Source organism: Seriola lalandi, unplaced genomic scaffold (assembly GCF_002814215.2).
Source record: "Seriola lalandi dorsalis isolate HSWRI2012SDOR001 ecotype SW California unplaced genomic scaffold, Sedor1 jcf7180002054829, whole genome shotgun sequence".
In the NCBI taxonomy this organism is placed as follows: Eukaryota; Metazoa; Chordata; class Actinopteri; order Carangiformes; family Carangidae; genus Seriola; species Seriola lalandi.
The window spans coordinates 83,843-99,119 of NW_019525382.1; the positions used below are offsets into that span (position 1 = coordinate 83,843).

The 15,277-nt window shown below is 39.5% G+C and overlaps 2 protein-coding genes across 3 annotated transcripts in view; one reads left to right on the forward strand and one right to left on the reverse strand.

Moving 5' to 3' along the window:
- Window positions 1-4,646, forward strand: part of nr5a2 (nuclear receptor subfamily 5, group A, member 2) — a 69,340-nt gene extending 64,694 nt beyond the window's left edge. The window contains exon 7 of the mRNA XM_023426522.2: window positions 2,623-4,646. Coding sequence (XP_023282290.1) covers window positions 2,623-2,870 — 248 coding nt within the window. The 3' untranslated portion in view covers window positions 2,871-4,646. The remainder of the gene's footprint in view (window positions 1-2,622) is intronic.
- Window positions 4,647-6,147: 1,501 nt separating this feature from the next.
- The window catches only part of LOC111669994 (adhesion G protein-coupled receptor D2), an 86,733-nt gene continuing 77,603 nt past the window's right edge, over window positions 6,148-15,277 (reverse strand). For both annotated transcript variants that reach the window (XM_023426521.2, XM_023426520.2), the window contains one exon: window positions 6,148-6,959. In XM_023426521.2, the coding sequence (XP_023282289.1) occupies window positions 6,916-6,959 (44 nt within the window). In that variant the 3' untranslated portion in view covers window positions 6,148-6,915. The remainder of the gene's footprint in view (window positions 6,960-15,277) is intronic.

Below are 15,277 nucleotides of genomic sequence, written 5' to 3' on the forward strand. Positions count from 1 at the left end.
GGTAGAAATTATTCCGCTCTCAAACAGATATTGTATTCCAAAAAGTAATTTATTAGTCATAGCTAGGGGTGTAGATACCACTGAGGTCATATCTTTTTTTTTTTTTTTTCCTGAAGTTTATTTGTAGTTTAAAATTCTACAACTCAGGATTTACATATTTACACTCAATACAGTTAAATTTCACTCTTTTTAGGTCAAGCTGAGCATTGGCAACAGATGATAACTTGAGGATTCCTTACAATGGGGAATATAAACATATTATGACCCTATTGTTATTTTTCATTTAACAAATTATATGCAGGTTTGCCTAGATCAAATATAGTCTATAGTCTAAAGCGGGAATAAATCTGAAGAATTGACCTGAATAAGCATTAAATGCCAACTCTGAACACTCGAGACTTTGCTTTGCACCCTCTTAAATCAGTGCACAGAAGGTACTTAGGCTGAACACCCAGCACTACAAAGCAGCCAGAATGTTATGCTTTGAATGAATGAATGAATGAATGAAATTTATTCGAACAAACGTGCAAGAATATATACAACCAATAGTAACAAACAGAAAACATAATGCAGGAAAGGTAAATGATAATCCTCAACAAAAGAAAAAAGGAAAAGTAGCTTTCTTGCCGACAAGCTCGAAAGGGAGTAGGAAGAAGTAAAAACTTATTTTTGACACAGTATTTACAGAAAATATACTGTAGTTGGACACTTAATAAATATGACAAATCTAAATATATTTGAAAAATTAGAGGTGAGGTGCAGTGGAGGGATATGGACTCATCTGCAAGACATGCAAAAACAGTCGTCACAATTTTCAGCAACTTTTCTGAGCAAGCCAGAAACTTTCCATGTCTTTGCTATGTTTCATTTGTTTCATATGCAGATAAAAACTAGCCTCTTCTTATCTCCCCCTTATTGACCTGCGTAGGATGTCTGTGTGTTAAAGCTTAAAGCCCACGCTTGACTGGGTTAGCTTATGTAAGGCAATATTAATGCTTCTCAGTGGGGTTGTTGGTGTGAAAGCTGGTTCAGGAGTCTGATAGGGGGTCAGACAGCTGAGTGGCAGCAGGAAAAAGCACATGTCATGTTTGTTTGGAGGCTCCTTTGTCACAGGACACACCCCCTCTCCCTTTTCCTGCCCTCCTCTTGGCCTTATTTAGCCCCCCGCCGTGTCACCCAGAGGTCAGGGTGAGCATGCACACGCTACACGCCAGCTCTCATACGCACACGCACGCACACACACACACACACACACACACACACACACACACACACACACACACACACACACACACACATGCAAACGGATTGTAATAGCATGGTAGAGTGCATCATAGATGGAAGTGCCTTGAAGGACCTGCTTCTCATTCTCTAGACCTCATTAGCTGCTGATTTATCTCCCCCTCCTTCCTCCTAATGTTCTGGGTGGGTGGATGGGGTGTATGTGTGTATGAGAGACTGTCTGTGTGTGTGTGTGTGTGTGTGCGTGTGTGTGTGTGTGTAGGACGGGGGTGCTGTTTAAAAGAGAAATAAATATTGTGTGTTTTTCCATGGATTAGTGTCTGTGTGTGAGAGAACTAGACACAGGGACTCTGTCGCTCCACATTAGTCCATTGCAAGCACACTCAACCTGGGGTCAAACAAATTAATAAAAGATCACACATACACATACACACACACACACACATGCACACACACACTCACACAGAGCTACTATCTGATTAAATATTCTGCAGCCCTGCGCTTCATAATCATGACAAGTACACATGGTGCTCTGGTTCACCATTATCCATTTAGCAAATTTTTGCCTTGTCTTGCAATAATCTGCTTAAACCCCCAGTGAGCTTATTATTGTCAAGGAAAAGTGCTTATAGCTGCGCAGAAAGGTAGGATTTTGGAAAGATGCAAATGCATTTTGCACAAAGAATTAATAGTGGACAAAAAGACTTCCCGCCAAGAGGAATTCCTGCACTTTTATTGCTTCTTCAGTTTGAGTTTCGACTGTTTTTCATGAGATTGATGCTTTAAAAAATTATCTTTGGCCCTTTTAAGTAATAATAACAACACGTTGTGTTTTGTTATGAGGATGGGGAAGGTGTTAGGTTAAAGGAGTAAATGTGGCGCTAATATGAGTGTAACTCTGCCCTACATAATTCATTGACTCCTGGGGAATGAGTCTCTCAGGGGGAGAACCTTTTTTCGCCTTTACCTGATTCCCCCTACATCACAGTCTCAAGAGACGATTCAGAGGAAAAAAAAAGAGGAGGGAGGAATATTTCGTCATGCGGTGCATTTTGAAGTCCTCTTTAAAAGTGAAAATGAGCCCCAACCAAAGAATTCAACTTGTAACACTGTCCCCTGATAAATGAGAATGTTAATTACTCGGTTTCAGTGTAATATAAATCACTTGACCCCTTGATTTGTCTCCACATTTAGAATCCTGTAACACTATAAATCCTTGTCTTAAATTCTAGTGTCTAGCAAGAACTGGGGGTTTCTATTTTTTCAACTATTTAGACATTGTTTTGATTGTCATTACCTGTCTTTGTACTTTCCCCACATTCCCCACAGAGATTGTTAAAATGTCAACTCATCTAACCTTTCTCTCGCTTCTTCCTGTAGACGTGAAGAATCTGGAGAACTTCCACCTTGTAGAAAGCGTCCAGGAGCAGGTCAACGCAGCACTGCTGGACTACGTCATGTGCAACTACCCACAGCAAACAGACAAGTTCGGTCAGCTGCTCCTCCGGCTGCCTGAGATCCGAGCCATCAGCCTGCAGGCCGAAGAATACCTTTACTACAAACACCTGAATGGCGACGTTCCCTGCAACAACCTGCTCATTGAAATGCTACACGCCAAGAGAGCTTAGAAGAGGACTGTGCTACCCATAATGCAGCTGTGCGGACATCCTTACATCCAAATAATGAACCTCCATCTCAGACTTGGTTATGTGATGACCCGGAGGACGGAGAGCAGTGTGTGTTAGAAACACTTGTTTATATTGAACTCACACTGATGTTCAAGTTACAACTTGAAGTACAGATCTGGACAAACACGCGTGCACCGCAGAGACTGATAATGTGCAGAAAAACAGCATCCCTTTATTCTAGAAAAAACAAACAAACAAAAAAAAACACCCCCAAAAAAAAAAAAAAAGTCTGAAAGAAAAGCCGCTTCTCCTCAACCACACAGAAAAAGACACTATTGAAAGGAAAAAAGAACACTTGAAAAAAACGCTGCATTTGACACTACGAGATGGTATCTAATCGTCTGCACGGGCACAGACTATCAAGACTGGCAGGCTGCAACTTAAAGATTTAACAACCCTTGAGTGTTTTAGCACTGGTGACATTGAGAGGCTTTTTGTGCTGAGAAAGGAAGCTGAGCAACACCGCCCATCTTTCAGACAGCTTTGTGACTGGAGCAGTGTCTGATTTGGGTCACTAATCCTCCGGCGTGCTCTCTCACTTTAACCGGCTTTTAGCTGTCGTTGGTACTGTAAAGACAAACTGGGCCAGAGACTCTTACCTACCATCACGTTTGTTTCTTTTTGCCACGGCAGCTTGACCTGACTGAAAAGGGAGAAATTAGTTAAAAAAAATAGGTCTAAAAACTGAACATTCTTTAATGAACAAAATGATAAATAGGCCAATAAGGAGAAAAACACAATGTCTTTTTTTTTTGCTCTTGTAATGGAAGTCATTTGCTAGTCATGGTCACCTTGTGGTTCCCCTTTCTTATTTCACCTCCCCAGATCATCTTAAACTATGTACCTCAGAAAGACCAGTGTTAAATAAATTCAGTTCATAATGTCAGCTGAAACAACTGTATTTATAGCCCCTTTTTCCTGCAAAAAAAAACACCCTCCCTTTTCATGATTTCATTAAAACTGGAACAAAACAAAGTGTGATTCTGGAGACGGAGAAGGATGGACCCTGCCTTTGTTCGGAAAGACCAAAGCCTGCTGCAGAACAGAAGAAGGAAATTACAAATACCTTAATAATCAGTATTATAAAAGAAAAAAAAAAAAGATTTGTGATGTCACAGTTATGTGAGTCTTGCCTTATTTCATTACCATGCTAGCTAACCGTGCAGATGTGAATGAAAATATGTACAAATATATATATAAAGTATTAATGTTGTAAAAAATTTAAAAAAGAATAATTCAACAGGTGTTTACATTCATGTGGTCATATGGGAGAGAACTGTGATGAAGCATAAATTGCAAAGCAATGATTTCCTAAAAAATGAAATCAACTAAATGAAAAAAAAAAAAAAAGATCCTTCTGGTTTGCTTTCTTTGATGTGTGTACAGTGTTTTATTTTTTATTTGTTTTGAGCAGTACTTAAATTATGTCGTGAGACACTAAAATCAAAAAGGAATCACACTTAAAATATTAATTTTTATCTGTGTCTGCTGGCATTCAAACATTTGTTTCTTAAATGTTGCTGTGTAAGGGATCCATTTCACGTTCAACCTTTTTGTAGACTTTTTTTTTTTTTTTTTACAGTGCTTTTACCTTTTTGATGTACAGTATGTCACTGGTTACGCTTAATAATGAAGATAATTTATTGCGTCTTTGGGTTTCCATCTTTGTGTTACATGACGTGAGGTGTCCGCGCCAGAATAAATTTGTTTACTGTAGCATGTTCTTGTTTTGTTTCCACGAGTAGCTCCGAGATGCAGGTCTGCAGCAAAAGTAATGAACTTTCAAAAAAAAAAGAAAAAAAAGAAAATACGCCACAAATTTCTTTGTCTTTTAACTGTTTATGCAAGTCTGTACATTGAAAAGAGTATTGTATTTAAGTGAGTAGGTGTGAAAGATGTTTGTGCCACATCAGTTTTTCTTATTGAATTTCAACCTGCATCATTGTTCTGTCCGGTTTGCTCTTATACCAAAGACTGCATCTTTCCCCTGTGAGCTCTGACCTCTAGTATTGTGTCCAAAATGAACAAAACTTTTTTTTCTTTTTCTTAAAACACGGCAGCCTAAATTATCCTCATGTGGAGTTCTTCACATGTACAATAGTTGTTACTGTTTTTTCAAAGTGTCCCCAACACTTGCCTCCCACAGCAACCTGTGGTGTTTCTTTGTTTACCTTTGGATTTTGTAGATTATGAATAGAATGATCAAAAGTCTTTCAACGGCATGTTTAATGTACAGAAGATTCACTTAAATCCCCTGTCTGTAAGCTGATTCTGATCCCGCGCTTCACTATCTGATGTCCTCATTACCTGCGTCTACTGATCAGACAATCTTTTATCACCCACTTTCTATGTGTTTAGGCTGTGCAGCTGCCTGGACTTACTATAAGCTTACAGGTGAACACCACATGCAGGCATTAGTGACTAATGTTGTCATTGCAGATGTCCTTATTTTTACTGCATGTTTGTTATAACACATCTTAAGCCCTGCTCCTTTACTACAAGCTTAGAGAAACAGTTTTCTGTCACTTCAGCAGTCGGAAGTTACATGGTATGATCTGACATCCAGCTGTTTGTTTTACAACATACAAATCTATAGATTAAGAGTAACTCTCAAGACGGACTCTTATCCAGGATAAATGCTTTAAAAAAGGACTTAAACAATGGCTACCTTTGTGCATTCACATGCTCATGTACTTTGTCAACACATGGATACACAATTCATCAGTATGCTGTTTTCCTTTCTGCTTGTCTGCTTGTCTTTGCCCCTCCCGCTGACATTCTGACTGCCCCCATCAATTCACTACCTGGTCCTGGGAGTGTCTCTCTGAGGCTAATTGAAATTTTCCTCATATTTCAATAAATAATTATTATGCTTATAACACCAGATTCTCGCTTCCTCTGCACACTAAAGCTGTCCAGGTCTTTTTTTTCTGTGGGAAAACAATGAATAGCTACTCAAACATCCCAGTAAAACATTATAGTACCACACCATGTGGGAATGAAAGATTAATTTCTGTTTCTCCAACTGTATTTGTGTTTTCGGGGCATTGTTCTTTAAACATGTTTTGTCTAGTCGTGGTCAGCAAAGGATTAGAAATGTCAGGAAAAGGGATTTCATTGTATTTTTTCTTTAAATCACTGCAGATACAGTATGTTCTCTTCTGTACAAAGTCCATGGGAAGAGTCACAAACTATATACAGAATTATAACTCCGCTGTTCTTTTTCTACTAATTATTTCATGCCAGTCTGGCCTTTATTTGATAGTTTGACAGTAGGGTGACAGTAGGAAAAATAAGGAGAGAGGGGATGACATGAAACAAAAATCCTTTCCTGCATCAAACCAGGAACACTGCAGTTACATGATAAGTACCTTGCACTAATAGGTTATGAGGACACCACCCACTACTCAGTGCATGTAACAAATTGCAGTACTACCACACACTTTACTGTACAACATAATGCTTTGACAAGCACATTTATGGCAAGAAAAGGCATGAAAGATAGTATTTACATGTAAAAAATACAAATTTAACACTGAAAAAATTATGGAGAACTCAGAACTTAAATTTAGATTAAAACCATATTTGTAGCATTTAGCTTACATTATTATCCCGCGCATCTTAAAATAAGTGTTAAAGGCAGACTGAGTCCGAGATCACAGATAATACTTACAACCAGTATTAAGGAACGCAACACTCGTGGACATAGACATACTAAATATTCCTGTGTCACGACAATGATCACAGGTGACAGAAACTTGAAGATTTAAGAAAAAGAAAAAGCTAAGAAAGAGCTTATAATAAAAAGAAAAACATTTCACCAACTCTGATTAAAAATAATAATAAAAAGAATCACAATATGAAACTACAATCACCATCACACCAACCAGGTCAGTCAACGTAGACAAGGCCGTAGCTTTTCTGAGGCGCAGGGCTGCGAGGGAAACAGGAAGTTGCAAACTCCAGCTCCATGGGGATGTGAAGACTACAGCCACCTGACAAAGCATCCACTTCTGAGGGAGGAGGCTCCTGGGCAGAAGAAGGTGATGGGTAAGTGGTAAGTGTCAAGTCATTTTAGCAAAAACATATTTATTTACACTGTAATGACAAAAGAATATGGTCATAAAATACACTGGTATATCTAGGAGACGATGGACGGAACATTTCCCTCTTCGTATGAGGAGGAAGATGAATCACAGCGAACTGTATTTGTAATGTGTCTTTACAGGTTTTACTGAAGAACATTCTGTCACCGAATTTGGTTACAACTCCAACCATCTTCAAAAAACTTCCTTTTTAAAAATCCTGAAATTGGTGGAATCCCTTTACTGTGTTTAAAAATACATTTTTCAAACATACAAACATTCTCTCCATTAATTAAGTGGTGGAGGTTTTTTTCTCTCTGATCAATGTTTTTTTAAGATACAAGTCGTCTTCGTTTTAGTATTGTATTGCATTGACCTTTACTGCCTTGAACTCTCATGGCTGCGCAGCTTTCATCTTTTTTTTCAGCTTAGCTGTCAAACAACTTCAGTTACAATATTTGCAACAAGTCTTTTAAAATCACAACTATTAGCAACAATTATATATAATGTATTAAATTAAACCCTCTATTATTGTTGAGTGAGTGAGATAACCTCACTTAAGATCTTGAAACATGTATTGAAAACTATTCTATATCACAACTTCTCAACTTTGACTCCATTCATCCCACAGGCTTCAACAGCTAAAACTTTGGTGTTCATACAAATTACACTTAAATCTAATTATTTGTTGAAACACTTCTGCTATTGCAATGTGATTTTTGGCATGAAGTTCAAGAATGATCTGAAGACCTTTACCCACTTAACAGCTACAGTTCCGTGCAAATACATGCTGAAAAATGAAGAATGGTTTTTCATTATTTTCTGGTATCTTACATTACAGAAGACGAGATGAAATTAGACTGATCGGCACCACAGCCATTTTCCTTTTGTATGATCAACCCACAACTCCCTGTAGCCCATGACCAGCCTCTCTCTCTCTCTCGCTCTTCTCATGTTTGTTTAAAACACATACATGCTGGCATTTACATGCCTTATAAAATAAACAAGTTGTTAATCAGTTGTCTGTTTTAGTGTAAGAATACTGTGATTCTAAGATCCTCTGCACACGTCGACTGGTAGAATCGCTGTGCAGCAAAAACTGCTGACATTGCGTCTGTACTATAATGTGTACAGTGGGCTACAACTTTTCTACATTTTCAGATTTTCAGAATAAGAAAATCCAGCAATGATAGTGAATGGGTTACATAAGTGTCTCTTTTAAATATACACCAAACTTATGACAATCTATTTTAATTTTTTTTTCCATGAGGCACATGATATTAGGGATCATTCGACGGCTGAGGTGGTGATGATAATGTTAGCGGTGCTCTCGTGCAGCATTAAGGATGCTGGTCATAGCCAGGCAAGCGGCCAGCTCGATCCCCAGCGCACAGCGTTGCAATCCTCACTTGGAGCTTGGCTTGCAGTGCCTGGCCTCCTGTCTGTAAATGTGTTAAACCTGCTTTCACTCGCCCTGAATTTGTATAAATAATGTATATACATTTATCCACAGACTCTAACAAGTGCAGCCTCAGGTGAAAATACTCAGAAATGCATGCTATGTGCATCCCCGAAGGTGGACATCAGCTCCAAACCGACCAACTCAAAAGATAACCACACAGAGAGCAAGAAAAAAGAAAAAAACACAAATGAATAACTTGCCAAAAGCAACATAAACACACATAAACAGTTTTTTTTTTTTGACACACACACACACGCACACGCACACACAGAGATGCAGTGCTGTCAGTTTCTAAACAAGTTTTCTTTTCCGTCACACAAACAGCCCCAAGTTGTGTCTGCCAGTGTTGAAGCTTTTAAACTCTGGAACCACATCACTCGTGTTTACTGAGATGTGTTTGTACATTTCCCTACATTGTCAAAGCACAGTCAAAGAGAAAGAGACTGAGGGCAGAAGAAAAAACAAAAGCTTTTGGAAGTGTTCCAAGATTGCAAGAAAAGGTGCAACTGAATGCTGGAATAAGCCAGTTTGGTATTCAGTCCAGTTTCAGGCAGGCCCGCAGGCTCGAGAGGCCTGAGAAAAGCACAGCCGGTCTAAGTAAAATGAACACCCACCCAGCGCCACATGGTGGCAAAACTTGTCTTTGGTGGATTCATCAGTAACGATCATCTACCACTCCAATCAGTGACTTTAACAGATATTAATGTTAAAAGACATCGTTTACTCTAAATGCAGTCTTAATTCAAGTCCATATTAAAATCTTTTTCCAAGCAACAACAAAATAAATTCACTTTTGCTGCCATTTTATTTATATTTTGCCTCATATATATTAAGATACTTGTTACATAAAAATGTTTGTCTAAAAATGAAAAGGAAATAATCTCCAAAATGAAGAGAAAAACGTTGTACTTAATTTTATTGATGAATGAAATGCTTTATTCATCTGTTTTGGTGTTACAACTGGTTGAGGTTCACAGCAGAAGAACAAGGAGGCTAAAAAGAAGCAGCACAACTCTTCAGAGAGGCAATTAGCCAACTTTCTAATCACTTACACCAAACAGCGACTGGGGGACCCATTGTTTGGCGGCCTGATGGACAAACTTTAAAAATGTAAAGATCAAATTAATAGGCAAGCATTGTTAACGGGAAAACTCACTATTGTTATGCAAAAGCCTCACTGTGGCATGCAAAACAAATACACTAAGGTTTGGAGATGGAATGGTTCGAAGGCCGCTGCTGTTTCATTTCAAAGCATGCATTATACATCATTGTGCATAAAGAGGAAGCCTACAGCATTATGATGTTTTTTTCCACGATGATTATCCTTTATTAGTCATTAAAAAGAGAGCGAGAGAGAGAGAAAAAATACAACTTTTAAGCACCTGAACCTCGCTGCCAGCATTCCATTAATTGCCTGCACAATGGGGAGAGCCTTCGGAGATTTTTCAATTTCAAAAAATGAGGAGCATGCATTCAGTCGTGCTCATGTTATACCGGCACTTAAATCCTACAGAGCTCACATAAAAAAGGACTCAAGGTTGCATCCGATTGAAAGCCTCCAACTACAGCCACTTCAGAAATCCATTTAGCAAGCGGGGGGTTAGAACATCTAATTCAAACAGTCGCCCTGTTAAAACGGTTGCACCAATGTCTTTTAAAAACACACACACACACAAACACACACACTTTCAGGCACACACTTTTCTCCTGTTTGCTTGGGTCCATTGTAAGAAAGATGAACCTGGCACATAGAGAGATAACAAGACACAAAGAATTAATCTTGCCAGACCTCAGCCAAGTGGCGAAGGTAAATGCCTGAGTGCACGTGGAATCTTGACCTTTGCTTCGACAGTGTCACAAAGAGTGCTTTATGGGAGCGACAAAGAAAGAGGTCTGTGGCGTCTGTAATAACATGACAACCTGAATGTCACGACACTGTTCATCAGCTACAGAGTCCTGGGTAAAGAGAATGTCTTGCAATGAAAAAATCCAAAAGAAGACTTATAATTTTGGTTTGACTTCAATGCCTTTTTTTGGAAAGACAATAATGAAAAACTTTGACACAATTAACTTAAAAGTAAGAGGAGGAGGAAAAAACTGGTCGCTGCATGAAGTCATCTTTCATTTGCCAAGGAACTTAAGTTCTATATTCATTTATCAGTCCCTGGACAGTTGCTTATACTTAGTGTTAAACTTATGAATCAGCAAAACCTGCAAATTCTGCTTCTATTCATTCCAAAGAAATTCTTGTTATTTCGGCAGGAAACGTAAAATTAATCATTTCTCTCATCACCTCTTCCTGGGAAAGACTGCAGACTATTAGACTATCAGACTGTCTTGCACTCAGAAATGAAGTTGTTTGTGATAAGTTGCTCTGGCAGAGAAAAACAAGCTATTGGAATCAGGACACCCACACACTGTCATTACTTGCTTATTTATTAATGTCTCGCAAATTGGCGACCTTATAACAAGAGACATTTAAAGTAGTTAAGCTTTTTTCCCATAAATGGTTTCCATTGCCAATAACACACCTCACACAATGTTTCTCTTTTAAAGTTCACACAGAGTGAAACAAACACACACACACAAACACACACACACACACACACACACACACACACACACACACACACACACACACACACACACACACACATTTAAACTTAACAGACCCCCCACTTAAACTTAAAATACTTCTTTGATAGTATTGTACTGACCCACAACCTCAACATAACCTTGTCTTAATTCTGATCCTATATCTAAAACTAAATACTTGAGTAACAAACCAGGTTTCTGTCTGCAGATGTCAGATGTCAGTACAAACATACACACAAGCTGGTTTTCTGAATACACTCAGAAACGTTCACTTTTTCAACAGCCTTAAGCCTGAACCAAATTAATCTTCTTTTACCCTCAACAAAGAACAATGTGAAAAAGTGAAACGGTCATAATACTTTCTGAGATCTGTGTGTTAATTTGTGCTAAAGTTGAGAGACGTACAGTAAACTGTGCAGCCAGCAGCATGAAATGAGGCAGGATGGCAGCTTCAGATTCCATCACATAAAACCAGAACATTTTCAATCTGACAGGACCACCAGCTGCCTTGAGCTGTGACCTAGTGCTGCGAGCTCAGGAACCAACAAGGAACAGGACCATCACACACACACATACTCAGACACACACACACACACACTCAGTCAGACACACACACACACACACACACACACGCACACGCACACACGCTACAAACATGTGGTCTACTTCACTATTTATATCTACAGTATATAGTATATTTATGGAAATACATACAAAGAAACAGAGATAGATACACTCTTAACAATGCCTTTTGTGCAAACAGTGACATTTACATGACTGAGTTGAGAGTCCTGCCCAGTGTCAAGCAGACTCAGCAAAAGATTTGGCCAGCACTGCTTTTACTAAAGACTGAATGCTTTCCATCAAGGTCCTGAGCAACTTCAACCAGATGCCTAAGGAAATGATGTACAGCCTGATTTAAAACACTCTTCTACAGACAGGCCTTAATGTAAGAGTTTTCATTGAACTGTCTTTACTTGCAAACTGTCTTTAACATCAATGTTTGTTTACATTGCTAAGCTGTTTTTTTTTTTTTTACTGGGAAGTGCTACATTAAATGCTGCAAAACAAATAAAGCAATACATTTGCAACTTAAATCAAATAGCATACATCCTTGAGTGTACTGCATTCCATACCTATGACAAGAACAAAAGATTCAGCTTTAATTAAGTGTGCGTCAGTGTGTGTCTCTGCTACGTGTACATGTGTGTTCACAGATGGATGTAAAGTGTTTGTGCACGTGTCTCTGCACATACATCTGCAGGTCTGTTGGTGAGATCAATATCAAAACCCTTAAGAGGACTGAATCAAGCAGAGAGAAAACTTTCCTTTCATCTTTCCCTCCATCCATGCCTCCTTTCTTTCCTTCTCTGCTTCAGAGCGCCATGGACAATTGCTGGCAGGTGTTCAGATGCAAACAGCTGCTCTCACATTGTCACTGTGATGGGAAACTTGACTGGATTATTTAGTCTGCCGTCCCTCTCTTGGGACAGCAACAGTTTCTGTAAGCTACTGAGGACTCTAAAGAGGCTGGGTGCTTTGCCAGGGGCTGCAATAACCCTGTAACAGAGGCTCCTATAAATGAACATCACAGACTTTAACATAGCTATGAAAAAGGAGAATATGGGCCCCAGGGAAGATCTTTGGGGAACATCCCATCAGCATCTGCTCGGATCTGTGACTCTGCTTCAGAGAGGCCAGGATTTGTAAAAGTAACAGGGGAAAGGCTGACTCTCACCGTCAACCTCAACCTCACAAGACCTGAACCCACCCCACTGAATCACTGTTTTTACCTCTCACCTAATAAATTGATCACGCAAGCATTTGATTATCGAGATTCTGTGCTTTTTGGTTGGGGGGGGGGCCAACAGGAAGAAGGTGTGGGTGCAGAGATTTTGTGTGGGCTAGACCTATCTTTGATATCATTATAGTGCCTGATCCTGGGTCCTGAGGCAGCTGCAACCCACACCACAAGCCCCAGTTTTGCCTCTTTAGATTCCGCACCATGGTCACTGTCGCAGTCCAACTTAACGCTGACTAAATTGCTGAGAGGCGTTCCCGTTCCATTTAAAGCAGCCATCTGAAACTCTTCACACCCCCAAACTATACCACGGATGGCTCAGCATCTACTTTACACTGGTGAAGTGGTTCCCGCTTATTTTGGCACAATCCTTTAAAACAAAACATTTTAAGGTATAATATGTTATTTTGTGTGTATCCTTACTCATTTAGTACCCAGCTGGGGACAGCAGGACAAAACGAGCAATTTTCAGCACAGGGTGATATATGAATGGGCTGTAATGCATCCTCAGTGTTGCCCTGACATAACATCATAATTACATGAAAAACATCTCACTGTGTATTTGGATGGGTTAGGGTTATACGTTTTTTTTGTCAGTTTTTCATTGTGGCCGAAAAATGATACTGTTAGCATGGTTATTTTTGCTGCTGTTATTTTGTCTCTGGCAAGCCACCAGTAAGTGGGGAGATCTCCACCACTGTTGAGTAACATGCACCTTGTTATGTCAAAAAAAAGTCTCTTTAAATCTTTAAAATCACTTTAAAGCACAGAAGCCTTCTAAAGTCAGGGGAATGGTGTCAGTACAGTGTATTTGTCATCCATGAACTCCATAGTACTACCAGCTATGGAAGACAAGGTATCTGCTGGGTAAGACAACCACTGTGTGGGTTGAACAATGGCTGTATTGGAGCTGCTCAGCAAGTCAATACTTCCAAGGGGGAAAAAAAGGTGACAAAAAATTCACTTTGCCTGTTATCTATCTATCTTCCCACAAGATCAGAAGTGGTGAAAGAAGAGAGAGAAAACAAAGAACATGAATTGAATCTGCATCTATTATCAAGGTTCTGCTGACAATGGTAACAATTAAGAATTTCCAAATACAAACCTTTAAAACAAAAATATATAATAGAAGTCATGGCATTGTTGAATCAACCTCCAGCACCCAATGCAAGATTGACAGCAAGTGGGCGGTCTTCTAGTAAAGTTCACGTTAACTGGCATTTGACAAGTTTTCAATTTATGCCAGAGCCTAACAGTGCATATCAAGCTCAGAGTCTAATGTGAGGTGAGTGATGAAGGGCGAAGTAAGGCTGCTTGATGCCCGAGGCTGAACACCAAAGCACAGGGCAGCAGTCGGATCAATACTGGCTCATCCATAGACGAAGGAGGTTGGGGTGGCAGGCAGCAGAGCGACAATGCTTCCTGATAAACCTGGGCTCATCATTTGTGTGCAGGGTACAGTCTGTACATTGTACATGGTATTGGTAGTCATTATTGATGTGGATTTTACTGTTTTTTCTTCAGTAGAATCAATTACAACACTGAGTAATCATTAAGTAGATTTTTTTTTTTTTTTTAACAAACTAGTGACTGAATGGACAAAAATCAACACTCGATTTGCTGAATGTGATTAGACTCAACTGCACAGTCTCAGTGCGGGTCGAAAAAAACAAACAAAAAAAAGAAGTAGACTAACTGAATGCAGTGTTATCGACAATATGACTTTCAAAGCAGGGATGATTAATAGCCTGTTCTTCACCACCTATTCACCACCTAACATGTCAATGTTTAAGATGAACAGTAACCCTTCATACATTTCCTTCTCTGAAAACACTGTCGAAAAATCAAAAAAGTAAGCACAGATGTAAAAGTAATACGAGCCCTGCACCCAACTGTAAAATTCTTGTTTATAATACCATGCAGTTGTATTTAACCAATATTTTCATTTTGTCAGGGGGAGGACAGACACACCCAGCGTAGCCAAATCAGAAACAGACATCCACAACTGATGAAAATGTCAGTTGGAATTTGTAAAAACTCATAAATAATGGATGCTCCAAGTAGGCAGGGGAGCATCTTCAATGAGTCCAGAGTGCAGAGCATGCTTTCTCATCTCCAAACCAAGGAGCCATCTTAATGACTGCACCCAGAGACCTGCGGGTCTCCATAAGCCACCCCCCCCTCTCCCCCCCTCCCTTCCCACCAACCCCACCACCGGACCCCCCTTGTCAAGCCTGTCCATGCTCCCAACCACACATCGTAGAGAGGGGAACATGAGCTCTTAAATTAAACATTCACAGCAGCAGCCGCTGTCTGTTTTAGGTAAATCAGCAGAAAATGAAACAAACACGGTGCCTCAGGAGGATCTATGTGTGTGCAATTGAGACATTTTTTTGTGGAGAGT